General features: G+C 41.8%; 1 protein-coding gene and 1 long non-coding RNA gene across 9 annotated transcripts in view; one reads left to right on the top strand and one right to left on the bottom strand.

Annotated features, from left to right (window-relative positions):
* LOC117424379 (E3 ubiquitin ligase RNF157-like) overlaps positions 1-22,099 on the top strand; it is a 74,953-nt gene that overhangs the window by 49,081 nt on the left and 3,773 nt on the right. For 2 of the 7 annotated variants that reach the window (XM_058992499.1, XM_034040649.3), the window contains exons 7-18: positions 548-591; positions 2,854-2,901; positions 5,146-5,217; positions 5,455-5,614; positions 6,328-6,440; positions 6,935-7,155; positions 7,443-7,551; positions 9,366-9,477; positions 10,828-11,006; positions 11,111-11,176; positions 11,626-11,674; positions 18,640-18,762. In XM_058992499.1, the coding sequence (XP_058848482.1) occupies positions 548-591; positions 2,854-2,901; positions 5,146-5,217; positions 5,455-5,614; positions 6,328-6,440; positions 6,935-7,155; positions 7,443-7,551; positions 9,366-9,477; positions 10,828-11,006; positions 11,111-11,176; positions 11,626-11,674; positions 18,640-18,762 (1,296 nt within the window). Of the gene's footprint in view, positions 1-547; positions 592-2,853; positions 2,902-5,145; positions 5,218-5,454; positions 5,615-6,327; positions 6,441-6,934; positions 7,156-7,439; positions 7,552-9,365; positions 9,478-10,827; positions 11,007-11,110; positions 11,177-11,625; positions 11,675-18,639; positions 18,763-21,144; positions 21,186-22,099 lie in introns of all 7 variants that reach the window. The other 5 variants (XM_058992498.1, XM_034040648.3, XM_058992500.1 and 2 more) reach the window with 4 other exon arrangements.
* LOC117424380 (uncharacterized) overlaps positions 215-22,099 on the bottom strand; it is a 31,132-nt gene continuing 9,247 nt past the window's right edge. The window contains exons 4-5 of one of the 2 annotated variants that reach the window (XR_004664218.2): positions 8,607-8,702; positions 215-278 (exon numbers count right to left, since the gene is read on the bottom strand). This is a non-coding gene — a long non-coding RNA (uncharacterized LOC117424380). Of the gene's footprint in view, positions 279-8,606; positions 8,703-16,298; positions 16,431-22,099 lie in introns of those variants that run through there. The other variant, XR_004664217.2, reaches the window with a different exon arrangement.

Genomic DNA, 22,099 nt, shown 5'->3' with positions numbered 1-22,099 from the left:
ACAGTTACCATAAGAAAGCAGTAACACTTACTGTAACAAGGTGTTCAAATAAGGTCCAATATCTGCACACCTAGGGCTGCTCTGCACAAGGCAAAGCCAAATGCTGTTAAACAGCCAAGGCCTGGGGATATTGGATTGTATTTGAACACCCTGGAGTGTGTTGCAGTTATAAAATGGCACCCCAATCCTACCCCACTCCTCGTAAAGTCAATTGGTTGTCCAGTGAATCAGGCAGAGTGGTTCTGAAGTTTCCAAGCTGTGCTGGTGTGGTGACATATCTGCAAAGATTGGAACATGTGTTAGCCAATTATATTACTCCCTCTATTCTTGCCATTTGCCAAGCTTGATTATCCATAGTGTTATATATTACCATTCAGTTGTGTTAAAAAACTAATATTACAGTAAAGCAAAGTACACATAAAATAAATAATAAAATAAGTAATGGTCTTTACACAAGGCTTGGCGATACTAAGAATGCTTTATCAACAGTCTTAATCTAAGTAGTGTCATTTGAATAATCGTATGCGTTGTCTTTTCTGTGTTGCAGAGCACTTGGGTCATTCCCATGTGTTGCTGGCCACGTTTGAGAAGGTAGGCTGAAGTTCATATGCTTTTAAGACTCAATCTAGTCACTGAGGTTTTGTTGAATTTAAATGGTATGACTGAGTCATTTACAAAGCCCTAAGTACAACAGATACACAATTAACCTGCTCCCTGCAACACCCCAGTGGATGTAAGATATAGCACATTTGTCCTGTGTGATATTTCTTAACACTAGAAGGACCGGAGATATACTCATACCTAGAAGCCCCGCAGCCGTTTTTCTGACCGCTGTATTCAAAACACTGTAAATTGCATAACGAAAGGAGAAATTTTTTTTTTTTTTTTTATTGAGTACGTCACAAACATCTGAACACCCGAAGCATCTCTCTCTCTCTCTCTCTCTCTCTCTGTGTGTGTATATATATATATATATATATATATATAATTTTACAAATCAAAACAAGAAAATGTAAATAAATAAACATCTGAACAGACATCGGTTTACATACATATTTATAAAACTGAAACGATAGCAATACATTTTTAACTTTTCAACAGCAATCGGTTTGTTGTCAGATGAGCAAAAGCAACTGAACAACGGAGATAAATAAACTTAGAAAAAAACTTTACAGAAGTGCACAGCACAAGAAGGTATAAAGAAAAATAAATTACTTTTTTTTTTTTTCAACAAAAGGGTATTCCTTTACTGTTCACAATCAACACAGATAAGGTGCTTCTCCACGCCGCCTTTCTGCACAGGGCACAGCTGTTCGAAGTTTTATTTTTATTGCACTTGCCAACCTGGCATTGGCGTCTCTTGCGGCTCTCAGCGGGGTTCCACAGCTTCAGCTGTGGGTACATGCTTGGCAGTCTCCCTTTGTTCCAAATGCTTCTTGCAGAGTTCCTGTGCTGACTGTAAAATATATTCTCTCCTTGGTAAATTCTTATCCGTGCATTCTTTGTAAAGTACCCAGGAGCTGATGGCTGCTAGGTCCAATACATTGTAAAACACCTGAACAGACCACCGCCGGGAGCCAGCTTTCACGGAATACTTCCATGTCATCTGATCCAAAACATCAACTCCATATTTTGTTGCGTGTAAAACTCCACAGTCTCTGGTATTTATTTTCACTAGTCCCGATGCTAATTGACTGACCAAAGCAGCGCAGCTGGCAAGCAGGCACCAGCCTTCAAAAGGCTGATTGAAAACAATAGACTCATTCACTCAGGCAGAGAGTAGAGACTAATCTGATTACAGCTAAACACATTGTGGACTGGTAAATAAAAATAAAAGTAGAATACCGTTCTGTATAATCAAAATACAATTGTTTTCTGTGTGGCCGTCAATGTGTATAATGTAATATATCTCCTTTATTTCTGCCCTCCCGCATTTCATGCTTTGTGAGAATATTTAATACATACGGACAGAAAGGTACACAAACACACAGCCCCATATGTGTTACACGACTGGAGAAAATTACATTTTAAAACCAAAAAACGCCAAAATGACCGCCGCGGGGCTTCTAGTGTTAATGATGTAATTCTTACACACTGTGGGGGCAAAGTGTTGCAGGGGGACAGGTTAATAGTTGCATGCTGGTGTACCAGATGTAGTTGGAGATTAGACATCATCCTGAGTGCTTTAGGGTTCTAAGTTTTAAAAGTCACCAGGATGAAATGACTGACAGAGAAAATGACTGAAAAGTAATATAAACAGGAGGAGGAGTACATAGATAACTCTGCGTACCCACACCACAGTGCTCTTTAAACTGGCTGTCTCATAAACCATTGATCTTCTTGAAGGAAGTCTCTGTACAACTGATCTTGGATTCGACACTAAAGCATTGTGGAGCACATTTATCAAGAACTTTGCACCAAAGCACAATTTGCACCATTGTTTATTGTCCAACAACCTCTTGTATTCCTTCTGTTTTATCTACCCAAATTGGGGTATGGCGTTTTATGCTGCATCCCCCCAATTAGTTGACAAATACAATGTAATACACGTTGGATTTGCTGTATATAGGCCTAGCGGGTCCGTCAGAAAAATTAAGAAAATGTCTATTTAATGAAGTACATTTTATACATAAAAAAACAGGTTTAAAGTAAAAAGTTAAAAACCTTTAAATGAAAACCTAGTGAGCAAGGGAGAGAAACAGGCCCAAAGCCCCTCAGTAAAGTGGGGTGGCTGCTTCTGTTGAGGTTAGCAGGTGGGTGAGAGAAGGACCAGGCAAACCATGACAGACTGAATGTATGGGTGTGTCAGTAGAAAGCCTGCTTTATTAACCTGAGTGTCGTGTGTCTTTGCAGCACATGGACGGGAGCTTCTGTGTGAAGCCATTGAAACAGAAGCAAGCGGTGAGTCTGCTCTTCTTCAAAGGGATGGCAGCAATGATATAATTCAATCAATCTTACCTGTCATGCACCTGTATTCGCTATATATGCCTAAATGTGCAGTTTGTAAAGAAGCACCGGATACAGCAGTCCCTCGCTATTACAGGCACTGTTATGCCGTACATTCGGATATGCCGGACACAACATAATCCCCCAATAATATCCAGTTAAGTGACACTGTCACTGTGAATTGCATGATCCAAAGAGACACAATGGGGGAAAAAATATTACTGTTATACTGACACCAAAGACAGGATGGAAATAGATAAAATCAGCCTATGAATCAGTAAAATTAGGAACATGATTAAAAGAGGGCATATAAATCGTACTCTACAGAGTTTAAACTCACTACGATCGATCGGGTGGAAAAGGATAGAAGCTTTCAGAAATACTGAAGGACTCCAGTGGATCGAAAAGCGAGATGAAGACTGCAATAATTTCAATTTAGAATTTAAAGTCTTTAATTGCTTTTGCAAAGAAAGTCTGAGTTATACCAACAGAGAACAAAAGTAGCAGATAGGCTGTGTGTTTTACTTGCAGCCACACGTACACTAACATTTTCTATGTGCATCTTGTAATGATTTATTTCGGTGTGTGCAGTATATGTAAAGTAATGTATAGTATCATAACGTGTCAATGCGGCGCCATGATCTGTTTGTGTTGATTGTGTACTAAGTAGGCCAGGGTAAAAAAGAAAATGGACAAAAATCATTGTTTCATTTTCAAATAATATTTTATTATTTTTGAATTGTACAGTAATGTGTACAATGCAGCAGCATGGTTTATTTTGTGTTACTCGAAGTGCAAGGCAGTCTAACAGCATGGTTTGCAAAAATACATATTTTTAACCTAATCTAGTACCAGATATGATGTTTGAAAATTAAAATACATGTTTGCTAAAACGTGTTTTCTTTCAAAACTTCAAATTTGGGACCTATATAATGAAAGAATGTGCATGGCGGAGAAAATGATTTAGTTTGCTACAATTCCTTGAAGGGTTTAGTATAGAATTTAACAGCCATCTTCCTGTTAACCAAAAGACAAAAGCCTAGGCCGGACAGATTGTAGGGCTCAGTTTGCACTCTTGGGGTCTTCAGTGTGGCAGGGAGATTTTACTTAATTTCTAATTCAATAGCCCCAGGCAGAGTATACTGCTGACACATAGAGACTCTCACATAGAGACACACTGTCTGTAGGTAGTGTTAAAGCATGTTATAAAGCATTCAGAGCTGGGCAGACACATGGCAAATAGAAGGGAACTATGAAAAAGACCTAGGAGTTTATGTTGACTCAGAAATGTCTTCATCTAGACAATGTGGGGAAGCTATAAAAAAGGCCAACAAGATGCTCGGATATATTGTGAGAAGTGTTGAATTTAAATCAAGGGAAGTAATGTTAAAACTTTACAATGCATTAGTAAGACCTCACCTAGAATATTGTGTTCAGTTTTGGTCACCTCGTTACAAAAAGGATATTGCTGCTCTAGAAAGAGTGCAAAGAAGAGCGACCAGAATTATCCTGGGTTTAAAAGGCATGTCGTATGCAGACAGGCTATAAGAATTGAATCTATTCAGTCTTGAACAAAGAAGACTACGCGGCGATCTGATTCAAACATTCAAAATCCTAAAACGTATAGACAATGTCAACCCAGGGGACTTCTTTGACCTGGAAAAAGAAACAAGGACCAGGGGTCACAAATGGAGATTAGATAAAGGGGCATTCAGAACAGAAAATAGGAGGCACTTTTTTACACAGAGAATTGTGAGGGTCTGGAACCAACTCCCCCAAGATGGGCTGAATGGCCTCCTCTCGTTTGTAAACTTTCTTATGTTCTTATGTCTAAAACATGGCTTGCATACATAGATTTCTTTAACATAGAGTACTACCAGATTTCATGTTTTAAAATCGATACAAAATACAGGTTTACTATAACGTGTTTCTTTCAAAACTGCACATTTAAGAGCTGTACAGTGAATGAACATGTATAGCTGGGAAGATGTGTATGGAACTATTTTGTTGTGACAGGGTTCATTACATGTATCGTCTATTGACCTTTACTTTTCAGATGGTTAAAATGAGCTTTCTCCTATATACCTGTGAAATGGACTCTGAAAGCACATTTCCCACTTTGCCTAAAGTTTTGCTGCACCTGGTTGAACTGTGATTGCAGTTCTGATCCCTGTCTCTTTGGCTCTGAATTCCCCCCAGGTGGATGGAGTAAGCTACCTCCTTCAAGAGATCTACGGCATTGAGAACAAGTACAACACTCAGGAATCCAAGGTTTGGACAGGGAGGAGGCGAGCATAGTGCAACAGCGGGATTACGGGGGGGCATTAGTGTTTAGAGCCAAGGTAGGAAGTGTGGACTGGTAGTGAGGTTTAACTTCATAATACATAGGTATATAACTGACATACTTCTTCATTTGTCAATAAGTGCTATGCTGTGGGCTGAGACCTGTCAAGCCCCTCTCAAACAGCAGCAGTAAAGGGCAGTGAAAGACCTTGTCTCTCTCTCCAGGTGGCGGACGATGAGATCAGTGATAACAGTGCGGAGTGTGTGGTGTGCCTGTCGGACGTGCGGGACACTCTCATCCTGCCCTGCCGACACCTCTGTCTCTGCAACACCTGCGCAGACACTCTGCGCTACCAGGCCAACTGCTGCCCCATCTGCCGACTGCGTAAGAAACACCACACTCCCAGCAGAGCACTGGATCCACCGTCATATTTTCATTCCAATAAACCACCACAAACGATTTTCAAAATTATTGATAAAGAATTGCTGGCAGCAGCAGGACTTGATTGGTGTCGACACAGTTTAAATTAAAATGCATGCTTGTTGAGGGAACTGTCAGAACACAACAAAAACAATCAGACTGAACGCAAAAATGAATGGATAATGACACTGCTGTGGCATGGTACAAGGTAATAATGGAACTCCAAAGTCAATAATGCATTACTGAAAGAAGGGAGTTTCCTATTAACGAGGATCACGCACAGCAATGCCATTATGACTGTTATACTACACTTTTACAAAGTTATTTATTTATTTGCCTCTGTTTGTCTGAAATAATCACTAGTCACTGAGTTATGTTTTTGAGAGTAGGGCTCGAGCGTTCCTGTGAAGTGTTTCATCAGTAAGCAGTGGATTTAGAACAGGTATCTTTTTGCTAGTGTCATCTTTTCCGTTATATTCTGGAGCACAATGCATTGAGAGCATTAGAATCTGAAGTACACACGTCAGACTTACATTTGCACATCACATGCTTGTAGGTCATAGTTCTGTGCTTTTTCTGGTGGCTCCACATTTGAATATATTGGCACTGGATGTAACTTGTAGTGTGTAATAGTGGAAGGCAGTGGTTTTAAAGAGGTATGCCTCGTCTGTCCCCAGCATTCCGAGCCCTGCTGCAGATCCGTGCCATGCGGAAGAAGACAAGCCCGCTGTCTCCATCAGGGTTTAACCCCATCATCGCCTCCCACACCTCCGACTCAGAGGAGCACTCGGTAAGGAGGGCCTCCTCAGAACCACGGCCTGACTCCTCAATCTACCTTCTCTACAGATTAAAAGTGACATCATCTACGTTATAGTATTTCATATACTACCTACTGTGTGATATTTGTTTACCTACCTTACTTAATATCCTGTTATGTGTGTTCTCTAGCATTCTCTAGTGTTGTTAGATTATTGTTTAATGTGCTTCCTAACTATTCCAGCAAGAATCTACACCGGGCTGAATTACTTTGATTTGGAAAATGACCACGAGGGGCGTGCAGCTGTAATTTCTTCCCCCTCTGTAACTGTGGTTTGTTTTAGTGTTTTTTTTAAATAATTTTTCATTTGCTAAATTACTGTTGAACATCACTAGTGTTCATATCTGAAATTCCAGAAACAGCCCCCGAGGCTGAAAAAGGACATTCATTGCTAAGCCTGGTAAATAATACTGAAGTAATAATTGTCAAAGTCATGGAAAAGTTAAGTGTTCCTGTGTGTGTTTCAGGCCTCGGAGCACATCCCTCCTGGGTACGAGGCAGTGTCCCTGTTGGAGGCTCTGAACGGCCCCCTGTCCCCCTCCCTCTCCGCCCCTCCTCTGCACAGCCTGGCAGACGGGCACGTCTCAGGGGCCCTGCCCTCCTACACCAGCGAGGGCCACGGCCTGCCAGCCCGTTCCCTCTCCCCCCACGACAGCCAGGACCTCAAGTTGAAGAAGGGCATCTCCAAGTGAGTCTCTCCTCTCCCTCACCCCTCTCTCCTGTCCCTCACTTTTTGGCAGGACAACTTCTCGAACTCCATAGAGTTCACACAAACTGGTTTAAAATGTCTAAAAATGTAAGATTCGTGACCAAAGGGGGTATTTAAAACCTGTGTTAATATATTAATTATCTATGAGCCTGGCTCAATTACAGTTAAAAGGATGGGGATTGACCTGTTCATGAGCCTGGATTAACCAGTTGTCATGGCAACACAACACTTTTATTGGGGAGTCCAACTATTGTAGAATTCAGCAGGTCCATATCCCAGAATTCCTCAGTCCTGCCCGAAGAAGACAACGAGAAGTCCTGCAGCGTATCAGAGATGAGGGCATGTCGCAGGAAGATCCTAGACGACCAACCAGAGGTAAGAACCAGGGTCCCAGCCCTGCCTCAATGTTCTAATAGTACATCCCACTTTACATATTTCATGAGACCCGTTTCCACGATTGTGATGAAACTTGGTCAGGACATTCTTTAAGTTATTGCGAGTATCAGAACCTGTGGATGTGTGAGGGAACCTGTGGATGTGTGGGGCAGCAGTGTGGAGTAGTGGTTAGGGCTCTGGACTCTTGACCGGAGGGTCATGGGTTCAATCCCCAGTGGGGGACACTGCTGCTGTACCCTTGAGCAAGGTACTTTACCTAGATTGCTCCAGTAAAAAAACCCAACTGTATAAATGGGTAATTGTATGTAAAATAATGTGATATCTGTATAATGTGAAATAATGTATAATGTGATATCTTGTAACAATTGTAAGTCGCCCTGGATAAGGGCGTCTGCTAAGAAATAAATAATAATAATAATAATAACCTGTTCGGCAGCTGTACTGATGTAAATAAGTATCTTCCTGAGGGGAGTTTGTATGAGTTGGCAAATCACTTTGCAAACCCACTGTGACCTAAGGCGGACATCTTGGGGTCGGGTCCCTTTTTGGTTACTGGATGATGACGACCTAAACCTTTGAGATATTGGCTTCATACTCTGTATACAGCTGTAGTCCTTAGTTTACAGGGCAATACAATGTACAGCTATGGCCAAAAGTTTTGCTTTACCTAGAATTTTAGGATTGAGACATTCATTTAAAAAAAATAAGCAATATGAACATAATTTAGATATTTTATTAACATCATGTAATCAAAGAAACTACTAAATGATTTTGCAAAAGTTTACCGGCAGCCATAATAGTAGTAGCATATTTCATGTTAGATTTCAAAATGTCACATTTTTCAATTTGTCATTTTTTTGTGACCTATATGGAAAACTACAAAGCGGTAGGGAATTCAGTAGTTAACGTAACATTATTTAACAGGTTTCAGTGGACTTTATGAAGCAAAATTAATTAATTCTAATAGGGTGATGCAAAACTTTTTGGCCATAGCTGTACATGTCCTATTCCTGACTGGCTTAGGCAGTGCTTACCAGCGTGTGTGCTTCTGGATGTTGTCCAGCTCATAGACAGTGTAGGGCCGGTGGGTCTTGTTTCCGGGAAACCCAGTGGATATGCTCACGGAGTGTCTGCAAAGGAACAGAGATTGAGAACAGGGTTAGGGCAGAAACATTTATTTAATTAAAAACAGGATTGAGCCTCATTGATTTTGTCGGTTGCAAACTCCTCCACATCACGGGCTGGCAGGGAGGTTGAGAGGGCTCAGTCTCTATAGGCTTCCTATAATCCTGTATAAAAACAACTCTCTATTCTATTCAGTCTTGGAAACCACTGGAAAAACATGATCGAACTCCAAAAGTAGAGTTTTCAGCTCAGAAGTTTGACAGGGGAACAAAATTGCTGTATTTCAGAAATCATTATGATGTGTTTTATTGTTACGGTCACACTGTAGCCCTTGTACATGGGTGTAACCGCTGTAGTTAAAGAGATAGAGTTGAGTTTTTAAAAATGTGTATCGATTAACTCTGGAGGACAAACCCTGCAGGTGTCCATGTGAGCGCACCAGTAGGGTCTGCAGTAGCGTGATGAGGAGAAACGGCCCCTACCTCCCTGACCCACGTATGACTCTCCCTGCACAAACGGTCATGCCTTTACCAGCGGAGTCAGTATTGACTATTAAGATGGTACAGTGTCTGCTAAATGCAACGAGGCAGGTCCTGACTGGTGGAGTTGGTTTGAGGAAGGCCCTGCTGTGACTCCAGTGCTGACAGGAGGCTGTTCTGTGTTGACAGGATTGTGGAGTCACTCCCGAGAGTGAGAACCTGACCCTGTCGTCCTCGGGAGCCATCGACCAGTCCTCCTGCACTGGCACCCCCCTCTCCTCCACCATCACCTCCCTGGAAGGTAAGGGGCTGTTTGAGTTCATTACTGCTGCTAATGAGAGACATTAGTCTGGTGGATGTGTTTTTGTTTTATTAATATTATACTAGAAAACCCATTAGGTTATCTTTATTCTGTTTATTATATTACATCTCTCAGAATGGAATTTGTTTAGTTTTAGTGCCTCCTTAGTTTTAGTCTCTCTCCTTGGTCAGGCTGCAGTGTTGGTCTTTGAGTAGGTTGTAGCTATGAATGTGGCTATGAGTGTTGGTGAACCTGAACATTTAAAAAATAAGTTTCAGTGGTGTAATAATAGAACCAGCTAAACAGCTGTAGCTTAGATTATTTATTACCACGCATATTAAATATTCCAGCTAAAAACTCTTTCAGCCCCTTCTAAAAGTTGAATTTCTGAAGTAAGGTGGTTTAAGCAATGACCATTAGAGGTGTGCAACTGTAGACTCCTCTGCAACTATGGCAACTGTGAGTCAATAAATGGCAAAACCTCTTTACAAAATGAGTTTTACAACAATAGAGAATACTGGAGACCACAGAACGGAATATTACAGTAATTGTAGCTCACAGAAATTCCATTTATTGTCTTTGCCATGCACATCCACTCATTTTATAGGTCTCAAATGTACAGTTTTGTAAGAAACATGCTTTTGTGAAATGCTATCTTAAAACGTGGTATCTGGTACTACACTAGGCTTAAATCTCTGTTTGCAAGTCATGCTTTTAGACTGTCTTACACTTCCTGAGTGATAGTGTCCTCACCCATTCACTGGCTTCATTCCTGTTAATAACCAATCAGCTGCTTCCCTTATTGATTGACATACTTTGTCAGTAACATACTTTGACCCAGAAGACACTGCTCCATATAAGTAAAGCAGTAACAGACTTCCTGTAAGGCAAGACAAGTAAACTGAGAACTGTCTGTAGTGTAGTAGCAGATGTCAAAATGAAAATACATGTGTGCTATATGTTTAAGACTCATGTAGCTAATGGAAGTGCTAAATAGGTATGATTTATGGAATTATTTTATTAGCTACAATTCCTTTAAAGAGTTAATAAATTAAATATTACAGAAATATGCTGTGGCGAAATGACCCAGGAGGTGCAAGTGTAACAGAAATCCTATGAAAAAAGGCATTAAGAACTTCCACTACCCTAATATAGTACTAGACATGCTTTAAAGTGAAAATACATACGATGCCTATGTAACTAATGCACACGCAGAATAGGATTTCTAGAATTCTTTTTTTTTTTAGTTACAACCACTTTAACACAGCTTCTGTGGACGAGGTCTCCGGTAGGTTATCAGGTGAAAGCTAGTGTTGTTATGAGGCAGTCCCTGTCATTCCCCTCCCTCAGACCCTGTGAGCAGCAGCCTGGCTGAGTCCGTGATGTCCATGGCCTCCTCTCGGAGCCGGCACTCTCAGCTCAGCACCGACACCATCTCCTCCATGTCAGGATCCTACATTGCCGGGGGTGCTGATGGGGAGGCCCCTGAGACCCCTGTGGAGAGCCAGGGCCCCTCACAGGGGGGAGAGGTGAGCGCGGAGGGAAGGGGGGGCAGGCTGTGTTTGGTTTATAATAGGGTTACTATACTTGTTTCTGGTTTCTCTCTGAAAGCCTGGTCTTGTTTCTGTGGTAGGAAACCCCCGTGGAGACTCAGGAAACCAACTTCGTGGCGATTGATGATGAGGAACAGGACTCTGAGGTAACCGCATATATATTTAGAGAACTGCTTATCCAAGTAAGATGATATTTGATATTTGAACATTAAGGAGAAGAGAGAGCAGAGACTGACTATTGTGTTGCATTGCGTTTGTTTTGTGATGTCAACTAATGTGCACAAGGGCTAGAGCTAGAGACCACAGAATTTATTTCAGGCCCCATAGGCCTCTATAGATGATAGGCTAGCTAGTAAATAAAGTTTTCAGTGGGTGAAAGCTGAAGTAGTTGCTTGCATCCCAATATTTATGTTCAGTTCAGGTAAGAGAATGGGGCAGGGCTAGTCTCCATACAATGCGGAAGGGCAGGGGTTTAACAATACCATCCAGTTCTCTGTCGCTGGAGAGCCTGTACACTCTAGAGGTGAACCTACAGTAAAGGAAACAGGAGACCGCAAGTCACGGACACCAAGTTTTTGTTTTTCTTTGTTTCTAGGGAAATGATGTCACTGAAGAGGAGTGTCCGTCACCCACTCAGGAGGAGGGTAACTAAGAATTTCAATACGTGTTTACAGCAGCAAGCGAAGCAGCAGGTTGTACTGCAACACACACAATACAGTACAGGGAAGGCTGTACTGTACACACACAATACAATGCGGGGCAGGCTGTATTGTACACAATACAATACAGGGCTGGCTGTACTGTACACAATACAATACAGTACAGGGCAGGCTGTACTGTACACACACAATACAATACAGGGCAGGCTGTACTGTACACACACAATACAATACAGGGCAGGTTGTACTATACACACACACAATACAATACAGGGCAGTACAATTTCAAGAGTGCCTCAGGCCTGCTCTGTACAATAAACAGCTGCAACAATGAGCTGGCTAGCAGACCTCACACACCCTTGGGTTAATCTGTTAATACATTATTTTTTAGGTAAAAAGACTTATTTTGTTAGAATTGCATTGAGGCAGGTGTAGGGTCTAGTCACATATAAGGTTCTACCACTATTCAGAATTAGGACCCTCCTGTGCCAAGCACTCCATTTTTTTCTGTGTTGCACAGGAAGTGATTTTATTGTGTGGTGGCAGGAACTTGAAAATAGTCTGTAAAACCAGTTATGTTAATGGGAGGGAATCCCAATTAAAACAGCTTTAAATTGGGAAACTTCACAAGCTGCCCATCTTATAATAACCTCCCACATGTGAGTAAAATCTCTCTTGAATATATTAGCTGTTGCATTTTTGGCCGTGTCTGTATATCCACCATGCTTAGTTTCCACCTCTGTCAGGTGCAGTGCAGTAGACTGCCAACAGTGCAAGTCTGATGCATTCCCTGTGTAGCTGAGGCCAGTCCAACAGCTAAAGCATTGGTTACATTTGAATCTTCCCCTCCTGGTATCCTGGTTCATACAGTATATATGTATGTATGTATGTATGTATGTATATAGGTAAATGATGCCATTTCTAATTCTAACTTCACTAGAACGAGTCTGAAAATACAGTGTGAAGCGGCTCTCTGCACACTCACGATCAATGCAGTAGTGCAGTGTAAAACAGTATCATTCTCACTGCAGTAAGAGCCATGCGAGAGCGAGTGAAGCAGGAACATGGGCTGTCTGAGCTTGGAAACACAAAAGCATCAGCACAAAATGAATTTGTGATTGAATCTACTAAGGTGCAAACTGTGGACTGGAATTTCAATTTCCTATTATGGGTTGGAATGCACTTTCATTTTAAGTTAAATTATCCCAGTTTAATGAAAATAAATGTAATTGAATAGTCAAAGAAAAATATGAACTGGTTGTAAATTAGGAAGTGTGACTATAGCATCATTTTCTAACTTTACTAAATGAAATATCTCATCATTCAGTGAAAAATGAAGTTTACCATTAAAAAATCCAGTGAAATGACGCTGTAAATGCTTCAGTAGAGCTCCCATACATTTCCGTGACAAACGTTTCCACTAGAAGTTTGAAGACGTTTGTTGTTGAATTTATTAAGTTTCTTTTAGTGTCATAAAATCCGGCTCTGTTGAGTGTCTAGTAGTTCTGGGTGATAGTATAAATACTCACTATAATGTGGTTGGAAGTGTTTATGAATTCACTCTTTACTGTCGAGAGATCCTTGACATTAAGATACTTACTTCTGTCCTTGCTTGTCTCTGTGATGCTATTCAAGGATAGCAGATGCAGAGATTATTAAATACTGTTGCTGTGTGACAGGAAACATAGTAACACGGGTCTCAAGTTTAATCAGCTGGAATGCTATTTGCTGTGGATGAGCGGGAGGGGGGAACATTTTGGACAATGATTAATCTGACCTAAATTATGAATTGCATTTTGGATCAATAAAAGAAAAAGAAATCAACAACATTGGTTAATTTAAAACGCTATCATTTTCAACTTGAATTAAGAACCCGAGTGAACATACAACCATATGTTAATAATGACAGTTTTTTTTTTTTTTTACATTGCCCAAACAGTTATCTTGCATATAGATTTTATTTTACGGGTTGTACCATGGCTGTCGTGGGGTGGTATGAATAGTACAGCACCAATCAGGAATACTATTGCGTGTTCTGAATGATACAATTCAGGTTTCTGAAAGCAGACACAAGTTCTACATGTTAAGATGGAAATGGTATTGTGGATACTGATCTGGTATAGGGATGGAAATTTTAAACTTTTAAATGTGTAAACTCTGAAGAAGTGGTTAAACGTTTAAGAATATGCTAGACGTATAACCGGTCACGTGACAAATGTCACCAAACGCATTTTTTTTATGCATTCATTTTAGTAATTTATCATCAGTAGTCCGTCGTGTATCAGACTGCTCTAGTGCCACAGTAAGGGCTGATATTATAAAAAGGATGGGGTTTGGCAATTGCCTCCAAGAAGCTTTTCTAATTGGTGCAACAGAAAGATTGACACTGGGGCGGGTTTTATTCTCGGTCGATCTGGCGCTTCATTGGTGCACTGTGTGTGTTCATGTCTGTAGTAGGCATGGTGTGGTATCAATTCCATGGCAGGGTAATAACGTTAATGACAAGCATTTTTTCTTAGTTTGTTCTATATTTAAAAACTTAAAGAAAATCGTGCTGCAGCTGTTCGTAAAAAAACTTTCAAAGGGAGAAAAAGTTGCAATTACCACAGACTCGTGGACCCCATTTCCCAATCATCCCATAGGTGGAAGGCTCTTTTCACTTGAAATTGTTCTGTAAGCTTTTGTTTAGTACAGTTTTTATTTGTATGTTGGAACTATTGCACTAAAGTAAAGGATCTCTCAGACACACTTCAAACCTCTTTTTACAATTTAATGTAAAGTTGTGTGGATACGTGAATTTGAATACTTTACGTTATTTAGTAATACTTGACCATATACAGTTAACTGCACAAGAAGGCAAACATTATATTAATTACTTAATACTGTGGCAGCGGCTTGCCATGGGTTCAGCGGGAAGAAAGGAGACACTACAAAAGATTTCTTTGGCGCTGGAAAGGACCGTTTATTGCAGAATTGGATTGGCGCTTATAAGTGCCGTTGTTTTAGCTCGCAAATGATCTTTAGCTCTTGCTGCTGTCACTCTCTCAGTACTCACTCCTAAACAGCACACAGGCTGCACCTTATATAGAGTCAGCAGGCAGGAAAGAGTGGACCTGGTTGGAACTAGGCTGCAGCAGCTACACAGACAGACACAGAACACAGAAATCCAATTAGGTACAACACAAATCCCACCCCCAGCAGTTCAATGCAGCACCAAAAAGTCCCAAGTCTTGCGGGACCGTGACGCTAAACTGCCCCCCGCTTAAACACTTCCCAGCCCGGGAAGAACCTGCTTCAGTCCAGTAGCGGAGGGTTTTGAGAGCGACACAATGCAGAGTCCCTCCTGGATCTGGGCTCCCTTGGACCGCTACCCCTCTCCACACAGCGAGGCAGAGGCTTGCCAGAGCAGCCCCAACAGCAACCTCAGAACCCGGCTGTCATTTGGAGAGAGCTGGGTGCCGCAGCCATGGCACGGGGCTCTCTCTCAGGCAGCAGCGTTGGACTCTCTCTCGGGGGCACTGGCGATGTGGCGCTTTCTCGAGGGGGCTCTGGCTATGTGGCGCTCTCTCTCTCTCGAGGGGGCTCTGGCTATGTGGCGCTCTCTCGAGTGGGCTCTGGCAGCGCTGGGCTCGCTCTCTCGAGGGGGCTCTGGCAGCGCTGGGCTCTCTCGAGGGGGCTCTGGCGGCGCTGGGCTCTCTCTCTCGAGGGTGCTCTGGCGGCGCTGGGCGCTCTCTCTCTCTCTCGCTCTGGTAGTGCGGAGCAGCCTCTTTCAGGCGCCATGGGACACTCTCTCCCTGGTGGCACGGGTCACTCTGTCACTGGTGGCGGTTGTGGGGCCGAGCTCTGGTGGGGGCTGTGGGCTCTTGGCCAGCAGCTGTGGGCTCTCGGTCAGCGGCTGCGGCAGCTCTCTCTCAGGCAGCGGCGGCTCTCTCTTAGCCAGCAGCGACGGCTCTCTTTTGGGCAGCGACGGCAGCTCTTTCTCGGGTAGTGGCGGTGGCTCTCTTTTGGATGGCACAGGCTGCCACTGCACCTCATAGCAGGCCTGGACTCAGCACCGTTGCTTGTCTGCTCATGAAGCTCGTCATCCAACTGGGTCTCGCTCACTGCCATCCAGCTGCTGCTGGGTCCCGAGGTCCTCCGCACCTCAGGTCTCCACCATGCACTATTAAGCGCCTTGCTGCTGGCCCAGTTCCGCTCTCTCCCACTCAAGTGCTTCTGCAATGACCTCTTGCAGGGACATATGGGGAGTTCCAGCGAGACGGTCGCCTAATGCTTTAGGCATTATTTCCCACAAGAACTGTCGGCGGACAAGCGCGTCACACTCTCCACAACCGACCGTGGGATGAGCAGAGCAGACCTTTTCCTCGAGGTCCCACAGGAATTCCTCAACGGTCTACCCCAGCTTCCTGTATTCACCCGCAAACGCAAGCTGTGTCAGCATTTTCTGCCGCCATTGCTCCCTCGCCTTTTTCTTCAGATCTCCTTCTGAGGTCTCCATATCCTGACACCAGTGTGGCAGTGGCTTGCCATGGGTTCAGCAGGAGATTTCTTTGGCGCTGGAAAGGACCGTTTATTGCAGAATTGGATTGGCGCTTATAAGTGCCGTTGTTTTAGCTCGCAAATGATCTTTAGCTCTTCCTGCTGTCACTCAGCACACTCTCCTAAACAGCATGCAGGCTGCACCTTATATAGAGTCAGCAGGTGGGAAAGAGTGGACCTGGTTGGAACCAGGCTGCAGCTGCTACACAGAGACAGACACAGAACACAGAAATCCAATTAGGTACAACACAAATCCCACACCCCAGCAGTTCAATGCAGCACCAAAAAGACCCATTCATACGTCTTGCAGGACCAGATGCTACAATATATTACTTGATTTATGTGCTAGTTTGGCATTTAAGATAGGACTTGTGGCAGTGTTTGGGAGGTTTATGTACACTAGTACAGTATGTAGAGGAGAGTGGCGTTTGATTCAAGTACTCAGAAATTGTAATGCTCAAGTACTCGTCTCGAGCATTAGTTCTCAAAATTCCCACCCCTACTATCAAAAACTGCAAACTTTTAAATCTCTGAGGCAGACTTTTTAATATCAGTAATAGTGCTCTTTACAATTCCAAAATATTGTGCTATTTTATCCCTGGTAATTACTTTTTCCAGAAGTGAAAGTATTTCCAACTTTTTTTCAATTGTAAGCACAACTCGCTTTCACTTTTCTGCAGCCATTTTGCATTAGCGCTGTACAGTGGGTGATGTTTGTCTCCTTTTTTTTTTTAAACCATATAATTTTGGGCAAAGTTACTTATAAACAAAACTACAACAAAAAAAACAGAATAGGTTCCTGTTTTTTGTTGTTTTAAATGAACCTTTAAGAAACACACTATTCTAAAATCATTATACTATCCGAAAATGTGTTCAATATGTATATAGACTGTATATAGTTATATCTCTGCTAGCAACTTTAATTAAAACAATAAATAAACATTGCAATATGTACTTTGATGAGTACGTGTTTTTTTTTGTTTGTTTTTTACTTTGTAGTTAAGTCTTTGCGATTTTAAAATGTTATTTGCTTGTTTAGGGTTTATTTGCTTAGAAAATACTAACCAGGGCTGTCAGTATCAGAATGTAACATAGTGTGTGTGTGTGTGTGTGTGTGTGTGTGTGTGTGTGTGGTTTAAACGCTGACATTGCAAAGCGTTTAAACTTTCATAAAATGTACTAAAAGCACATCCCTAATCCGGTGCAGCCTGCAGACACCATCCACAATCCCCAGTGTGGGAACCAGTGCATGGGAAAGCATTTGTTTCCTCAGCCAAGGGGGTACTGCAGCTTGCTGGGCTATTCAACTTTACAAAATGCTGATTTTTATATGGATTTTTAAATTCTGTATTTGTCTGCTTTTTGTCATTTTATTCTTCATTGTTTTTGTCGTGTTTTTGTTTTTGTTTTTTTAATCCTAAATTGGACGTTACATGGAAAAAGTTTAATCAACACACCCTATAATTTAATGATTTCAACAACAACAACAAAAAAAAACCAACTCTGCAGTTTTCCAGACTTTATTTTCATTTGGACTTGGATGAAGCCTATTTTAAGTATAATAAGCACTTCTGTTTCCTGTGATTTGTTCTTCACTTACTTCCTGTGCACCAGGTATTAGGGCCCCCTTGACTCTCACAGTTGTTCCTTGCTTCACGGTCATAATCAGTGGGCCTCATCTAAATCAAATTGTAGAAAACTATAGCCTAATAATGTGAGGCTTGTGAGAATGAAGATGAGCCACAGTATTCTGATTTTAATGACTGGAAAGCAGACATGTATATATAAATAAAAAAAACAAAAAAAACCCATAAATAATCATTGGAAAACTACAGAAAAAAATAAAATATAAAGCTTTTGGTTCAGTATGTGTGAAATGCCTGATCCACTAGTTCTAAGTGTTCAAAGCCTATTCTAGAGTGTGATTCAGGAAAACTCTTTCCACGTTTCATAAAAACAAATCTCTACTCATCTGTGCTTTATGAATGAGCACCATGTAGTCATCAATGAGGGTACATATTAAAATAAATAAGAATACTGAATTTTACCAGAAAAATAACACACACACTGGAATCTCCTTTCAAGGGCATCCTTAGATATTGGGAATAAAAGTGTCTTACATAGACACACGCCAGCACAGTGAATTCTTTTTAAAGACAGATTGGTAGAGAAACTGCTTTTCAACTGCAGCACACTCTTCCGAACGGGGCTCCCTTGCCAGATATTAGCAGTCCTATCAGCTCCCACAAAACAAGACTACTTCACAGGCTTTAAAGAGGCCTCAGACATGAAGCTGAGGAGATGATACTGGCAGAAGAGGTCTGTTCGACAGAGGTGTGTCCCTCCCCTCTCTCCGCCTCATTTTCCACTCCCCAGTGTCCGCTGTTGATTGACCTCTGACTCGCTTGCAGGTGGGAGGAGGATTATGAGGAGGAGTGAGGCGCCCTGTCTAGAGTTTGACAATAACAATCAGGGCCTGAGTCGCAGCTTGCCAGGGCTGGACAATGAGCCCTGCCCTGAGGCCTGCAACGCTGGTGAGTGGCAATCTGTTGAACATGGACTTTCTATCAACCCTAGAGAGCTGATGGATGTACTGGGGGCCACACACATGCAATATTTCCACATGGCCAAAAACATTGGCTATACCACAGGCTATATATGTACTGGGGGTGGCAGAGTTTGATGGAGCATACATATAGTCCAAACATTAATATTCCCAACCTATATATATCTACGAGTACCAATATTTGTTTGCTGTTCAGACAGGTACGCTCAACTAAAATACTGCTATAAACACTTCATTTCCGGAACAAAAATTGCATTATTTGAGAATAATTTTAGAATCCATATGAACTAGCGGGCCCAGAGATTGTTTATTGAGTTAGCTGAGGAACTGTTTGGGGTCTATGTAAATGTGTTGATTCGAAAACTTTACACATTCAGTGCGTTTACATGAGCATAAGAATTCCGATATCAAAAGTCATGTAAACACAGTTTTCGGAAAATGTATCGGAATATTCCTTATGTCAGTTTTCGGAAAACAGCACCTAGAAATATCCGAAAATACTAGTTCTAATATTAGTTTCTTACACTGAGTGGGACTTGCGATACTGTGATTCATTTAAACCGTCAGATATACAGTAGTATAAACAAGCAGCCTGTTTATAAAAATATCCCATAGGGGCGCCACTAGCCTCTTGCGTGGTCAACAAGTCTATTTTTTGATGGATCTAAAAAGTTTAAAATACAAGTTTGTAGGGCCAAGCAAGGCAATATATACCCATTTTAAAAGTTGGCTACTAAACAATATGGACTTCATATGTGACCTGTAAATGATTAACCCAGACAATTAACCGTCATGTTGGGGTTGGGTGAAAGTCACATTTTTCCAGAACACTGTTTTCGATTCATACCTCTCGTTCCCATCCTTTTATTATTATTTACATTTCTTATATTTTTTTGTCTAGTCCCTGAAAAAGCAGCATGTTTAAGTTTCAAATGTGTGACTCCATCCAAGTGTGAAGTTCATGTTCAGTGTCTGCCAGCTCCTGTCTGCTTCGCTAAGCCTTGACTTCCCATTCCTGCCACTCTTACCTGTGCCTGTGTCTCTGCTTCTCGGGTGGGGGGAGTTTAGCCCTGGAGAGCTTCATAAACACCACTGTGAACACAGAAACGGACAAGGGACAAGTAGGCCTCTGCTAAGAAACCTGTCCTGATGGATAGGCTAGAATCACTGGCCTGTCATTTCTTTTTAAGGTCTAGGTTAAAATGGGGCTGCTGAGGTGACAAGTATAATGAATGGTCTCAAAAAGCAACACGCAATTTGGTGCAGTTTCTGTTGGAGTCCCAGTCTCAATAGGAGCACTGAGGTACTCTTGAGCTTGCAGAGCTGGGAGGGGAAGCTATCTTGGGGCCTGGCTGTAGTCAGTGCCATTTGCCCCTTACCTTTCAAGAGCTCCAAAAACAAAATGCTGAGTACCACACGAATTCACTCCATTACCCCTTCCGGTCCTATGTCGGACCTGGTCCGACATTTCAATTATTCCTATCCGGTCCATTGTCGGACCCTGTCTGACATCATCAAAAAAATACAAAAAACGGGTTTCTAGTCGTTTTTTCTCTGGAAAAAGCCGAGAAAACCATTCAATGGCCGAGTGGGAGCGACAGGAGCCGAGACAAGCCGATTAAAAAAATAAATAAAAGGCGTATCTCATGATTAGTCATATAGGGGGCATCACATAGGGGGCGGTCATAAGGAAACAAGCTGGCTGTTACTGAATCAGCACACAGAGACTATCACGGACATTTGCAGAGCTTTTTTGAGATGTTTTAGTAATAAAATAATGACTTGGATCGCATTATTGAGGAGTTTGTTGATAAAACGAGTGATCAGGAGATGATTGATCGGTATGTACCACTATTATTATTATTATTATTTATTTCTATAGCGAACGAAAGGGTGGGGTGGGGCTGGAGATGCCTAGTGAGTGCTTTGTTGATATGCAGGGCCTTTTAAACCCGTTTGACTGTGGGGAAAAAAATACTTTTAAACAGCGCGTCTAAAATTAACTGTGCGTGTGAAAATAAATTGGACCTGACCCCACTTAATAACTGGACTGCAAAGGGTTAATGAAACTTGTACTTAACCCACCAGTAACTGCAACCAAGCGGACGTTTCTTTTAGAAGGAGCGCTAGCCTTTGAGTTGATCTAGGTCTGGGGTCTCTCACCCTGGGAGACCTGTGTGCTCTCTGTTCATATTCACCATGGAAGTTCTATTTCTATCCAGTCTGTTTGTCACCGTTTTGTCCAGCAGGTTATTCCTGTGCACTGTAAATGTTTCTTTTGTTTCTCTCTCTCTCTCTCTCTCTCTCTCTCTCCCTCCCTCCCTCTCTTGCTATCCATTGTTGAGGACAGCTTTGGCGTCTGACTCATGCCCAATAAACATTGAGGAATAGGTATGGTACCATAGGAGTTAAGAGTCATTGTACCAAAAAAGAGTATTTGGAAGTTATTAGTGCTATAATAAGCTATTATTGGTGCGGCTGCTTCTACTACACCACTGAATCATTGAAAAAGACTTGGTATGATTTATTTTATTCTCCCCACTAAAAGGACTATTGATTTGGCCTAATGGAAGATATTCAGTTCCACAATCCTAGATTTACTTTTGCTAAATCTTGAGTGTAGTCAACTGGATGCACATTAATTTACCAGCCAGTATATTTTTATTTATAGCACTTGTATGGCTACATTTCCATGAGTTATTTTTATGTTTTGTCAGATTTTTTAAAATTTTTATTATTATTAATTTCTTAGCAGACGCCCTTATCCAGGGCGACTTACAATTATTACAAGATATCACATTATATACATTATTTCACATTATACAGATAACTCATTATTTATACAGTTGGGTTTTTACAGGCGCAATCTAGGTAAAGTACCTTGCTCAAGGGTACAGCAGCAGTGTCCCCCACCTGGGATTGAACCCATGACCTTCAGGTCAAGAACCCAGAGCCCTAACCACTACTCCACACTGCTGCCCTGTGACACACTGCAGCGCAAATACATTATATTGCACTAAGCATACTGTGTATCATTTAAAACAACCTCGATTTACAAAAAGCTGATGTTCACAAAAAATTAAGGTGGAAGTAAACTTTGATCTAAATGTCCACTCGGATGAGTATATAGAGGAATTTCAAAAAGACTGTACAAAACAGCTGGTTCTGAAAAATGCACTTCTCTGCACCCAGCTTGCCTGTCGGAAGGAATAAGCTCAACTGACTCTCTTCTGACTTACCGTTCAGAAGCTTGATCTACGGTGTGCGGTGGAAGGATAACAAACTCGCCCAAAAGCTTGTTTGTT

The sequence above is a fragment of the Acipenser ruthenus genome, chromosome 19 (assembly GCF_902713425.1).
Source record: "Acipenser ruthenus chromosome 19, fAciRut3.2 maternal haplotype, whole genome shotgun sequence".
Taxonomy (NCBI): Eukaryota; Metazoa; Chordata; class Actinopteri; order Acipenseriformes; family Acipenseridae; genus Acipenser; species Acipenser ruthenus.
The sequence above is the reverse complement of the archived record's forward strand: the minus strand, read 5'-3'. Positions and strand labels throughout refer to the sequence as shown.